This window comes from Melanerpes formicivorus, unplaced genomic scaffold, assembly GCF_026170545.1.
Source record: "Melanerpes formicivorus ecotype bairdi unplaced genomic scaffold, bMelFor1.0.p_v2 SCAF_21, whole genome shotgun sequence".
NCBI classification, from domain to species: Eukaryota; Metazoa; Chordata; class Aves; order Piciformes; family Picidae; genus Melanerpes; species Melanerpes formicivorus.
This window is the reverse complement of record NW_027142373.1, coordinates 8835888-8849836: the sequence shown is the minus strand read 5'-3', so window position 1 is coordinate 8849836 and position 13949 is coordinate 8835888. Positions and strand designations below refer to the sequence as shown.

General features: G+C 52.4%; 1 protein-coding gene across 5 annotated transcripts in view; it reads right to left on the bottom strand.

Moving 5' to 3' along the window:
• Nucleotides 1-4492: 4492 nt before the first annotated feature.
• SEPTIN9 (septin 9) overlaps nucleotides 4493-13949 on the bottom strand; it is a 141368-nt gene continuing 131911 nt past the window's right edge. For all 5 annotated transcript variants that reach the window (XM_068151420.1, XM_068151419.1, XM_068151422.1 and 2 more), the window contains 5 exons: nucleotides 11298-11415; nucleotides 10296-10391; nucleotides 9077-9173; nucleotides 7566-7617; nucleotides 4493-6652 (listed from right to left, as the gene is read on the bottom strand). In XM_068151420.1, coding sequence (XP_068007521.1) covers nucleotides 6517-6652; nucleotides 7566-7617; nucleotides 9077-9173; nucleotides 10296-10391; nucleotides 11298-11415 — 499 coding nt within the window. In that variant the 3' untranslated portion in view covers nucleotides 4493-6516. The remainder of the gene's footprint in view (nucleotides 6653-7565; nucleotides 7618-9076; nucleotides 9174-10295; nucleotides 10392-11297; nucleotides 11416-13949) is intronic.

Here is a 13949-nt window from a genome sequence, read left to right as displayed (position 1 = left end):
GAGAAGCTCTGGCTTGGCATTATCAGCTTATTAGGGAGGAGTTGGTTCTAATGACTGAGTTTTCTTCACCCAAAGGGTTGTCAAGCCCTGGAACAGGCTGCTCAGGGCAGTGGTGGAGTCCCCAGCCCTGGAGGGTTTTAAAAGGCATGGAGATGCGGTGCTGAGGGAGGTGGTTTAGTGGTGGAGCTGGCTGTGCTGGGTTAATGGTTGAACTCAGTGACCTTAAAGGTCTTTTCCATGATTCTCTATGTTGTGTCATGCTGCTCTTTGTAAGGGCTTGGTCTGGATGCCCAGGCCCATCACTGGCAGCCCTGGGGCAGGGTTGGACACATGGTGCCATCCTTGCATGGTTCTCTGTGATGGGAGTAGTTCAAAGGAGGGAAACTTGCAGAAGAGATGCTTTTGGTAGGAAGGAGAAGAGGGACTTTGGTCCATTACTGCATGCTATTTGGTTTAAGCTTCAGTAAACTTCTGGAGTCCCTGGGAAGCTGGTAATGTGCCTTTGAAGGAAGCATGACTTATGAAACTGCAGGTTTTTTAGCTTAGCTGGGTAATGTTAATGAGAAAACATCGTGGGCTGCGGGTGGAAGTCTCCTGGATCCCATAAGTTTGGAATAAATTATTCTGTTTTCTTAAATGAAGCAGCTCGGTGCCATACTGCTCCTAAATCAACCTGATGGTGAGAATTGTTTATTAATTTGTACAGGACCAGAGACAAGCTCAGAAAAATCATTACAAAACTAAACTGTAGCAAAGAGTTACAAACTTCGACTTGCTGCAGGCAGGGAAGGTTGTGCTGTGGTTTTGAGAAGGAGCAGGCAGGCTGGGGCCAGCACCCTGTGCACTGGAAGTGGCACAGGTTGGAGATGGTAGAACAAATTCTCCTTTCTGCTGGAGCTGCAGTGAGGATGATCAAAAATTCCCCAGGCTTTCAACTGCAGTGCAGCAGCTTGGCAGTAATTAAAGCCCAAGATGGCCAGTTCTGCCTGTGCCTGCTGCAGCCCAGCTTGCACATCAAAGGAGATGTTTCCCATGAGGACAGGTCCCACGTCACCAAATTCAGGTTTTGATGTGCACTGCAGGCCAGTGTGCAGGAGTAATGATCCAGAAAAGTCTCTTAGCAGCAGCTTGTTTTGAGCAGGTGATGACACAGCCCCCTCAGGTACCCTGGGCTCACGGTGCCTCGGTGGTGCTCCACTTTTGGGTAGCGGTCTGATCCAAAGGGACCAGCTTGGGAGGACAAGATGCAGAGCAGGCTCCCAGCACTGAGGGCTTGGTGGGTACCACACAGATGGAGCTTTCTCTCCTGCCAGCACCTGGCCTCCTAGCTGGAGAGGATTTATTCCTCCCTGAGCAGGTATCCAGTGCCGTTATTAATCAGGGAGATGGCCAAGTACAACAGGGCTCATTGTGCGCTGCGGATGAGCCTGGGATAGCAATCAGGAGAGGCTGAGCGAAAGGAAGAGGCTGGAAGAGCAGCCTTGTGGGTAAATAGATGTGCTTCTGGTGGTGATTACCTTCCAAGTAATTAGTTTTTAAATCAGGCAGACGTTTCAGGAACTACTATGAGCTGCTTTAATTATTTATACTCCCTTTTATTCTTATTATTTATAGTCATCCTCTTCGGATGGTGATTCTCTCTGGGTGGGGCTGGTCAGGTACAACTGGGACCTATCTCCAGCCCAGCCTGGCTGACCTGCCATCTCCTTCAAACCTGCCAGGCACCCCCAGAGCCTGGGCTTGGGGGTCCTCCTCTCCCTCCTGCAGCCAGGCAGAAGGGAGCGAGCACCCATCCGCGCTGTGGATCTGTAATTAAACTCTCACTCATCTTCATTTTCCTCATTTGTTCAAGTGAGGCCACTCAATAAGCCATTAGCACAAGGCCCTTTCTGTCAGCTACAGCCTCCTTAGGCAAATTTCCCTCTGAGACAGCTCAGGAGAGTGCAGGCAGGGAAGCAGCCCCTTGCCTGCCTCCAACTTTCCTCAAGCCCTCCCCATCCACTCCTGCCCTACAGCCAAGGCTGTGGGGAGAGGGGAGTGGATTTTGCAATGGCAACCCCTTCCCCCAGATGGGATTTTTCCTGTAGCACCACATAAACCCCTGCTCCATTCAGCACATCTGGCATTGCTGCTCTCTTCACCAACCCCACTTCTCTGGAGCTTCCCAACATCTGGAAGCCATTCCCTGCACCATTCCCACAAAGGGACCTCCGACCCAACGAGCTCCTCCTCTGCGCTAGACAAAGGCTGCCCTTATTGCTGAGCTCTTCTGCCTGCCTTCCCCTCAGCCCAGCCACAAGCCGTTTCTCAATCTGTCACCAGAACATCTGCCTGGGTAGCCCTGGAGCATCCTCTGCCTCCATCTCCCTCCACGGGCATGATCAGATGCCAGCATTGAGGAAAGCTGCAAAACACCCAGACACCAAGACAAGAAAAATGATCAGACAGGGAAAAGCTGCTGCAGATTTGTCCAGGAGCAATGCCTCTGGTCCATGTTTGTAATTGCTACAGGATTTTCCACCCTCCTCCGAGAGCTCTTGCTCTGGGTCTTGCTCTGGTTACAACAGTGAGAACTCCCTGATCTCACTGCTGCTGCCCAGCAGGCTCCTTCAGTGAGAAGAGCTGAAGGGAGGAGATTGTCTGAGCTAAAGCCACCAGGAAACTGCAGCATGACCCAAAGGAAAATGTGTACTGGAATGGGTCTAGCCCTGGGGAAAAAGGGGACACATCAGCAGACTTCCCTGTACACCTCACTGGATGCTGTGCAAGAGGAGCTGACTCACTGCTCTGAAACCCAGGTGCCGGTAGAAAAACAGAAGAAAGTTGTCCATAAATCACTTTTGTACTCTACCTACCAATAGGAACCAAATCCAACCCAACCTGACCTCTGTCCTGTTGCTTTTGTTTTCCTATGGTGCCAGAACCACAGAGTCCCAGAGGGGTTGAGGCTGGAAAGGATCTCTGGAGGTCAACTGGTCCAGTCTCCTGCTCAAGCAGGGTCACTTGGAGCTGGTTACTCAGGACTATGTCCAGACAGCTTTTGAGCTCAACTGGGGGGAAAAAATACATCAGAGATGTGAGACACAGACTGGGCAGTGTCTTGTCTGTGACACCAGGGAAGAAATGTGATCTCCAGGAAAGTGAGTCCTCAAAGTGAAGCCAACTCCCAGGGGCATCCCAGGGGTAACTCTGCAGTCACAAAAGACCACCTGCCTGAGAAGCCAAAGCCACAGTTGTGTGAAAGGCAAACTGCTGCTGCTGCTGCCCTCCAACTAGGTACAACCCACTACATAAAAACACCAGCAACTGCAGCAGCAACAGCTTCACCATGGAAGCAGGAGGGGACCCACCTGTCTCCCTTAGGATTTGCAAGGACACAATGGTCACACAGGCTCAGTCCCCAGGCTGCTCAGCACCAGCAGCTCCAGCATTTTGTAATGAGTACTGAGGTAGGGAGAGTTAACCACAGAATATCAGGGGTGGAAAGGGACCTTGAAAGATCGAGTCCAATCCTCCTGCCTGAGCAGGATCACCTAGAGCAGGCCACACAGGAACACATCCAGGTGGGTTTTGAATGTCTCCAGAGGAGGCTCCACAACCTGTCTGGGCAGCCTGCTCCAGTGCTTTATCACCCTCTCAAAGTTTTTTCCCTTATGTTCACATGGAACATTCTGTTCTCCAGCTTGCACCCAGTGTCCCTTGTCCTATCACTGGGCATAGTTTCATAGCTTCATTCAGGGTTGGAAGGGACCACAAGGATCATCTAGTTCCAACCCCCCTGCCATGGGCAGGGACACCCCACACTAGATCAGGCTGCCCAGAGCCTCATCCAGCCTGCTCTTAAACACCCCCAGGGACGGGGCCTCGACCACCTCCCTGGACAACCCATTCCAGGGTCTCACCACTCTCATGGGGAAGAATCTCCTCCTCACATCTAGCCTGAATCTCCCCACCTCCAGCTTCATTCCATTCCCCCTAGTCCTATCACTACCTGAGCAGAGCCTGCTCCCTCCTCCTGACGCTCGCCCCTCACATCTTTCTAAGCGTGAATGAGGTCACCCCTCAGACTCCTCCAGTCCAAAGAGCCCCAGCTCCCTCAGCCTTTCCTCAGAAGGGAGATGTTCCACTCCCTTAATCAAGGGGGTTAGGAATGAATGAAACCTTCACCCCGAAGTAAGATGAGCCTGGCAGGAGCTGCCAGCTCCACGAGGGCCCCTGCAGCAACGACCCCACCGTGGTGGCCGGGAAGAGACATTTCCAAACAAGCCTCCTTCTCTTTGCATTTGAAACATTTATTTTGGGAAATACATATTAAACACTATTATTTATACAAACAAACAACAAAAAAAAAAGGACCAAAAAAAAAAACAACCCAACAACAAAAAAAAAGAGGACTAAATTTGTCATAATTGCTTATAACCCCCAAAGGCCATTTGAATAGAGCTGGATGAAGGGGGGGTTTTATTGTATTATTTTCTTTTTCTTTCTTTCCCCCCACCCCCCCCCCCCAAAAAAAAAAAACCACCCCAACCCCAAACAAACCAACCAAAACAAACAAACAAAACTAAGGAACAAAAGCCCAACCAAACCAAAACCAAAACTAAACTCAAATCAGGTTACAAAGGAGGAAGCGGCGTGTCTGGCTTGGCCCAGCTTGAGATACCGGCTAGAGGAAACCCAAAGTTGAAAGATGACATTTGCAGAAGTGCCTCACACAAGAGGGTTTTTCCCCCCTCCCCTTCCATAGTCTTTTTTAACACTTGAAATATATATATATTTGTTTTTCAGGTAATACACTTCTCTTCTGGGGGGGGATGGGGGTGTTTTTGCTAAAAGATAGCAAGTCAAGAAGCAGACAGTTGGTCTTCTCCAACAGCTCTGTTGTGCTGTTGCAGGAGGGGGAACAGGAGTGAAGGGGGAGAGCAGATTCACTCAACATGTACCCCTTTGGCTGCTGGGGGAGACGTGTGTGGGGACTCCCCTTCAAACCCCCTGCTGAGCAACGTCACTTGGGCATCCCTCCTGAGAGGTGAGCAACCTCCACCCTCCTCCTGGTCACCTGTGCTGAAGAAGGTGGCTCTGCCCCACCATGCAGACCATCAGGTGGGCTCTGCAGGTACCTTTCAGTGCTAGATGGGACAGGCTGCCATATTAGTATGTGTGTGTGTCCCCCCAAAACAGGGCAGTTTGCAGAAAGTTTTATCCCTTGGAGAGGATACAGAGACTGCTGGAGCAGGCAACAGAAAGGCAAGCAGGGAGGAGGGAGGCAGGACTGCAGAGCTCTGCTCCAGGACCACCTGCTCCTGTGTCATGTTATTTAAAGAGACCCTCTTGCAGGGTCTTACTCACTGGAGACTCATTGAAAGAGGAGGAGGGGGACACAGAGAAGGGGAGACAGAGCAGGAGGGGCCATGGGGGGCAGCATCCACCACTGCCCAGCCCTTCCCAGGGCTGCAGGGCTCGGTCCAAACATGCACAGTGCCCTCGCACAGAGCCTAGCAGAACAGGGCAGTGTGTTACAGGTACACACAGGGCAGCCAACAGGGCAGCCAAACAAGAAAGAAAGAGTAATTAAAAAATACCAAACAGCCTCCTGTGAGCTAGGGAAAAGTCCAAGAACCACAAGGGTCAGGCAGGACAACCCTCTGCCTTCCACCACTAGCTTTGCAGAGACATTCCACTCCCAGCCCCCTTCGGACAGACACACTCTGAGCCTCCAGCAGACAAAATCTCATTCAGCTGAATGAAAAATAAATAGACAAGTGTTCCCAGGACACTGGCCACATCTATGGTCCAAGGGAGAGGGAAAAGGAGTCTCTTCAAAGCGTCACAGGCCTTTTGGAGGCAGCAGACAGACAAGGCAAGCCTCCCCTCCCCTCTCCCACACTATTGCAAGGTAACAGTCTGAAAAGGCACTTCTCCCAAAGCAGGTGGCTCTGCCTGGCCAGGGGTTGGTGACAGGCAAGGTGACACCTAAACACTCCCAATTTATTGCATGTAGGTAGGGTAGAAGGGTTGGGGGCTGGCGGGTCCCAGAGGGCTCTGCTGGCTGCAGGGGGGTTGGAGGAGGCAGCAGGAGACAAGGATGGCACCACCCTGCTCTCTTCATCCTACCAGTTCCTTGCTTCCAAAGGCTACATCCTCTTGGAGAACCCTCGCCTTCAACGGACGGAGAAGAGCCTCTGCACAGAGAGGCAGAAGGGTTCCCAGGCTCACTCCAACCCCATGGATCTGCCCCACTGAGCTTGGCTGTGGGGCCAGAGCCACAGGGAGGCAGCCCCCAGCCCGGGGCTGCTGGGCCCAGGGGCTGAGAGGAAAAGCTGCGGCACCAAGCGGGGCGGCTGAGCGGTCACCCCCTCCGCACGACAGAGACGGCGCCTGGTTATTTGGTCAGTTAACATGGGCAGGGGGTCAGGGCAGGGGCAGGGGGACAGTGGCAGAGGGTTTATACAAAAATAAAGGGGGAGAGGGGAGAAAGAGCGAGCATGAGCGAGTGAGGTCCTGGCTGCGGGGCGGTTACATCTCGTTAGCCACCAGCTCCTTGTCGGCCACACCGTTGGAGAGAGAGCTCTGGCCCTCGTTCAGCCTCTTGACCCTGTAGGCTTCGAAGTGGATGTTGCTGGTGATATCCTTGATGTTCTGCATGTGTGTCCTGCAGGAGAGGCAGAGAGGGGCAATCACACCTTGACCTGCCAGCACAGCCCGTGCCACCCAACCCTGGCACCCCCAGGCTCTGCTGTCAAACACTCTCTCCAGCCCAAACCTCCCCTTCTGCCTTACTGCTTAAGGACAGCTTTGGGGCAAAGGCAGTTACGGGCAGCCAAGAGCAAAAGCCTTCACTGGTATCAACAGCCTGTGCTTGGGCATGTGGGAGCCCTGGCTGCATAACTTCCATCCAGGAACATCCTGGTCCTGCAAATCCCTGGATCAGGATTTGAAGCCCCCCACAACTATCTGGCAGCAACAGCCCCACGTGTGCAGAGTTTATCTTGCAGCCAAATTTAGGAAGAGTCCAATGCTCCCTCCAGTAAGCCATGAGGGCCCATCCTCCCATTCCCTGCAGCAGGGACACCTCTTTCAAGAGGGACCAACAATTGTCCAGACTCCCCAGACTCCAGACACTGATGTCTTTAGTCTAGGGGGTAGGACTCAGGGCTGATGAGAGATCACTAAGGCCAAAAGGCTTTTTGGCTGCTTGCTGGTGAGCTGAAGCCACACTGCCAGCAATCTTGGGAGTCTGCTCTGACCCATCCACTGTTCTTCTCCTCCCTTAACTCAGCACTGCAGCTGAGAAAAGGCCTCTGAAGTCATAGGATCACAGAATCACTCAAGCCAGAAAGTGTCCAACCATTAACCCAGCACTGGTGACAACTCCACTACTAAACCATGTGCCACTGAGGGGCTGCAGCATAGCAGCAGGCTATGAGCAAGGGATGAATAGAGGGATGGATGGATGAGCAGAGCAAAGCAGTGATTGCTTTAAGCTAGGCTGGGCTCTCCTCTTTCTTTGGATGCCACCTGGTGACCATGGGCTAGAGGGACAGGGGACAGACAGTCCTACTGACCTGATGAGGAGGTCCCGCAGGTAGGCAAACTCACAGTGTGTTGTGTTCTCCACTGGTGGGAGAAGAGAGAAAACCGTCAGTGTGCACCCACAGCATGAGTACAGCAACCACTCAGGGGAAGGAGGACCCTATGGGGCTTTGCTAGAATGTGGAAGGCTTAGATGGGGACTTACCCTAGGGGCTAGAGGGTGGGGGACCAAGAGTTCTTTTTGCTGCTGTAGGGCCAGTGGTCTACCCAGATACCTAGCCCAGCTCAGCATCACCACCTGAATGGTGAGGTCTGAGTAGAATCATAGAATTGTTAGGGTTGGAAGGGACCTCAAGGATCATCTAGTTCCAACCCCCCTGCCATGGGCAGGGACACCTCACGCTAGATCAGGTTGCCCAGAGCTACATCCAGTCTGCCTTTAAAACCTCCAGGGATGAGGCTTCTGCCACCTTCCTGGGTAACCACTTCCAGTGTCTCACCACCCTCATGGTGGTCTGTTCCCACCATCTCCCATCAAACAAGGGAGCTCCCAGCAGTATCTCCTATTGTGACCCTCAACTTTGGACCAACACAATGTAAGTGGGCCCCAAACAAAGCAGGGAACTGGGCAGGGTGAGCTTTGTAGCAAGCACCAAGCATGTCTCCACAGAGGTGTTTCATCTATAGCTTTGTCCTGAGCACCTTGTGGCATCTGACACACTGTGGTGACTGCTGCCCAGGCTGTGAAAGGATACAACCTCTTGCTGACAAAAGCTTCTGCCAGTTGAACAGAAGCAAGTAAGAGGAAGGAGGGAAATATCAAGGGGTGTTGCTGCACCACAATTAGCCTGATGGCTCAGTTTGAATTTAAAGGACCAACTCCCTTCTAAAATTTTTTTCCCACCCAAATAGGCTTAAACACAAGACAGAAATGGCAAAGCAACAAATGACACTGCTCTGCAAAGGCTGCCCTTGAGCATAGCTGGCTCCTGGGGTCTGTCTCTGCATGCGGAAAGCAGACACCACACACAGATGATGAGTGGCTCAATGAGCCCCATGAAACTCGGAGCTTCCAAAGAGGGAGCACAAGAGGGCAGCAGAGCTTTAAACCAGGAGGATTTTCCTGGCATCTTTGTTAAGCCATCCCTCAACACAGGGTTCCTATAAAACAGGACTCATAAAAGAGAGAAACCTATGAAATGAGGAGGAGGAAGCTAAGCAGGGTGGCACTGAAGAGGTGCCATCTGGCTGTCAGGGACAGAGAAATGTGTAGATGCACTGGAGCCAGAAGCCTTCTTCTAGCCCTTAAGGCATCATTTAAAATGTGGGGTAAAAAAGGAAGATGCTGATGGGATGAAGAAGGAAGGCCTCCCACGAGGACATCAGTCAAATGCATGGACAGAGGCCTACAGAAGTCAAAGGAGAGGCTCCAATCTGAGTGCAAGACACAGATGTCTGCACTGCACTCATGTGCCCTCAAACCCAGCCATCAGGCATTTAACTGCAGATGGGCTCAAGGGCTAGGGAAACAAGGACAAGGTACCTTCAATGGTTCCCCACTTGGTCTTCCTTCCAAGAATTCTTCTTCCATTGACCTGGTACTCCTGGTCACTGCCCACCACTGCAAACGGGATCATTTCCTGAGGAAAGAGACAAACGAGGATCCATTTTCCTCCTGAAAACACTGCTCAGGAGACCAAGCCAGGGAGCTGAGTCCTACATTAAACTGTTTTCAGAAGAGTTTCATGGGATGACCTGGTCTATCCCTGATGCCCTTAACCACTGCTGCCTGCCAAGGACCACAGGCAGCCCAGGACCTGGCCAGCAGCATCTCTCTCACACGTGCCCAGCCCAAAACCAGTGTATAATCTGACTAGCCCAGCACTTCATTGGCAGGAGCCAGCATACAGCCAGGGCAAAGCCACCTTGACACTTCCCTGAGAATCATGCCCAGCATCTGTCAATCTCTGTCTCAGTCACTCCCTGGTCCAAAGGGAGTACTTAAGAGTCTCTAGGAGACTTTTTTCCTGCCAAATACCTGTCAGACTATGGGTAAATTCTATCCCAGTGCCAAGTAGGCTGCTGGCCTAGCCTGGGATGGGCAGACCCTGCCATTCCTTGCCCCTGGGGCAGGGCAAGGGGCACTGGGACCTCCCTGTTCAGTGGTGACTGAAGGTACCTTTGAGGAACAGGTTTGGGGGAAGGAGCAGCAACATGAATGGGAGAGGACACCTTTCCTCAGGTACCTTCCTCACCCTCTTCCTGTCCCTGCTCTGAGCTCTGGCAGGATCCTTGGTCCTGGGCAGATCCCTTGGAGAGGGGCACAGCAGCTTTGGAAAGAAAATAGTATCATAGTATCATAGTATCATTCAGGGTTGGAAGGGACCACAAGGATCATCTAGTTCCAACCCCCCTGCCATGGGCAGGGACACCCCACACCAGATCAGGCTGGCCAGAGCCTCAGCCAGCCTGCTCTTAAACACCCCCAGGGACGGGGCCTTGACCACCTCCCTGGACAACCCATTCCAGGGTTTCACCACTCTCATGGTGCAGAACTTCCTCCTCACATCTAGCCTGAATCTCCCCACCTCCAGCTTCATTCCATTCCCCCTAGTCCTATCACTACCTGAGATCCTGAGAAGTCCTTCCCCAGCCTTCCTGTAGGCCCCCTTCAGATACTGGAGAGATCTCCCAGGACATCAGCAGCCCCTGGAACTGCAGGGCCCATCCAGCACACCCAAGCCCCAAGGCCACAGACTAACCCTGAATTTCTCATTCACTAGCCGATCTTCAGAGTCCTCATCAAACTCCTTCTGAGGATACACATCGATGCCATTAGCAAGAAGATCAGCCATTATCTAGGAGAGAAAAGCAGAGAAACACATGAAGGAGACACAGGCAGAAGAATTGTACTCCCACCATGACAGCAGCTCCCAGCTGATCCAAGAGGCTCTCATGAGCAGTGCCCAGCAGCAGCACCTTATCTATCCATGCTAAACAATGCCCACCTCCAGCAGACATGTGTTTAACTGCTGCACACCTACCAAGCACTTGCCCTAGAATCTCTGCAAGAACCTGGTGCCAAGACATGGGTCAGGCTGAGACTGAGCTGAAGCTATATGAGTGGGGCTGCAGGGAATGCTGAGGCCATCAGACCTGCAGCCACATCCATCAGCTACACAAACCCATTTGTAGGCCCTCACTGAACCCCAAACGAGGGCATCTCCACCTCTTGGCAGCACCAGGTGTGCACAGAGTGAGGCCCATGCCTTGAATGGATTCAGACAGCCCCTCCTCGGCTCCCTACTGCCAGATCCCAGCTAAGGGAGTATCATGCCTTGCTCTCCCCATAAACCTTGCCCAGCTGAGCTCAACAAACCCACAGGAGTCAGGCAGAATAAAAAAGGTGTATCAGGATGGGTCTCTTCAATCCCCTACATGCAGCACCATCTGCCTCCCAAAAAAACAAGAATCAGCCTGAAAATAATAACAGTAAAGGAGGCAGGAGAAACAGGCCCCAAGACTTGGGAGCTCACAACTTATCCTGCACTGACAAAGATCCAAGAGAAACACAAGGAACTGCTTGGAGCACAAAGCCTCTCCTCTGGCCACGTGGGATCGCTCAGAGCTGCGGCCGGAGGAATGCGCTGGGCTCCCAGCCAGGAGCTCGCCTTCCCAGTTTGAGGAGCCAGGGAGGGGGAAAGGGGCAGGAGGGGATGGGGGACAAGAGATGGGAGCCTGGATAAGAGCCACCACCCCCTTACCCTTTGTTTGAAGTAGTCTCTCTCCTCCAGCGTTAACGTGTCGGCTTTGGCGATCACGGGGACGATGTTGACCACTTTGCTCAGGCGCTTCATGAACTCAATGTCCAGCGGCCGGAGCCTGAGAAACATGGCAGGGAAAAGGAGATTCATGCACTGAGGCTGAGCTGCTGCAACCCCCCCAGCAGAGAGGGCCATTCAGAGACTAGGCACAGAGGAGGAATTGCTTTCTGACAGGACACACAGGGACATGCTCCTCAAAGCAGGACAGCACGTGTGCCTCTCTGTGTCCCTCTCTGAGGTGCTTTGCAGACAAACACTTAAAAGATTTCCTTTTCCAAGTGCCCTGCTATCACCTGCAGACCCTCACAGAGCACCTGAAGTGGGAGAGGACTTTCATCTCTCTACAGATGCTCAGCCACAGAGGACTGCAGGAACTTGCCCAAAGCAAGGTACGTCCTTGGCAGAGCCAGGATGAGAGCAGGGAGATGCCGGCTGCCTGCGGCCAGCCCAGCCGTGATGTACAAATCAAACTGGGGAGAGACTATGGCACAAAACCTCCTCCAACTCTGCCCCTGCTGTCACCCATTGTCACCTACCACCCAGGGACAGCACAATGCAGAAATGGCCACAGCTGACCATTCCTGCTTCCACTCCTGTGCTGAGCACCAGCCTGTGGCCATGCACAAGCCATGATCGCATCTCACATCCATCCTCTGGGATTACAAAAGGCTCTGCTAATTCTCCAGGGGCTCACACAGCTTAAAGGAGACACTGCTTGCTCCAGAGGGAGACACTGCTTGCTCCAGAGGGCAAAAATGTCAGAAAATCTCCACAACAAGAGTCTCAGCAGAGGAAAGCTGCAGAGATTGTATAACCAACCCTCAGGAAATCCCTCCCTGCTCCACACTCCTGCTGACAGAATGGACATGACCGCCAGAGCCATGCTGCTCCCTCTGCATCCCAGACTGTAGCCCAGCTGCAGACAGCAAAGGGGGAACCTGGCCATAACTCTCTCTCCCTCCTCAGTCCTCCCTGAAGGTGTTTCTTCAAGTTAGCTAGAGGAAAGCCCACCCTGAGACATCTCCACTTACTGCAGGTCCCCCTCATTGGCTCTGAGGTGATGGGGCACACACACCCATGCAGGACAATTGAGGTCCTTGGGGAATCCAGGGTACATGAAAACCTTTGGGATGCTCATGCATTTAGGAGGATACTTGAAACAAATCCTTGCTGAGAACACACAGGGAAGGGGCAGGAAGGTAAATGTCAAAGCCCTAGAAACAAAGGGACATCTCTGCCACTTGTACCTCCTCTTGATCCTCACATGCCACCACTACTCAACTCATCTTTGATGAGACTGGGACACAGAAAGAGATGAAGTCGCCTTTTGGAGGAGCTGCAGGCTTCAGTGGCAGAGCTGGGGCCAAGAATGATCCCCAAGAGCAGATCAGCCCTGTACCACAAACCAGAGGCCCACAGCAACAGGGAAGAAACCAAAATAAATGTGACAGTGACTTAAAATGCCCAGGTGCAAGCAAACACCCAGCAGGAGTCCTGCATGGGAGAATAAGGAGCAGGGCACAATGTTCAGGGAGAACACAGCTAAGAAAGTACCTCCTGCCAACATGCTCAAGCCAAACCCCACCATGGTCTTCCTGGGCACTGCAAAAGGCCCAGAGACCCACAGAACCAGCACAGCTCCTACAAACCCAGCCAGAGTCACACAAGTGCAATGGGGGAGGGGCTGATCCTGCTGGATAGGATAGGATAGGATAGGATAGGATAGGATAGGATAGGATAGGATAGGATAGGATAGGATAGGATAGGATAGGATAGGATAGGATAGGATAGGATAGGATAGGATAGGATAGGATAGGATAGGATAGGATAGGATAGGACCAGGTTGGAAGAGACCTTCAAGATCATCACGTCCAACCCATCACCCAGCACCACCTAATCAACTAAACCATGCAACCAAGCACCCTATCAAGTCTCCTCCTGAACACCTTCAGTGATGGTGACTCCACCACCTCCTCAGACAGCCCATTCCAATGGGCAATCACTCTCTCTGTGTAAAACTTCCTCCTAACCTCCAGCCTAAACCTCCCCTGGTGCAGCCTGAGACTGTGTCCTCTTGTTCTGGTACTGGTTGCCTGGGAGAAGAGACCAACCTCTGCCTGTCTACAACCCCCGTTAAGGTAGCTGGCAGTCACCAGACAGTGTTCCCCATTCCACAAGGCCACCCCTGCTCACCTCCACTGCCAACAGATGGACAACAGCACAGCCAGCACTGGTGATCCACCCAAGACCTTCCCTGGACAAACCCAGTCTTCTCCCAGGGTTTGAGCTGGACCATGCCAGGTGGACCTTCTCCCCACACACTAATGGCATGCATAGCCCAGAGCACATCGTTAGCACGCAGACAAACGAATTCCTAACACAAACTCAGGAGTCACAGATCACCCTGGGTCCCAGGAAAGAAAGAATTTGGCAATTAACAACAACAGGAAAAAAAAAAAGGAAAGGAAAAAGCCTCACAAGGAAACCCCCATGGACACATCTAAGCAGACTTGCTGCTGGCAAACATTGTTTGGAGCTCTGCATAATGTATTTCCCAGACCTCCAAGGAAGTAATGCAGTTCTGTTCCTTTC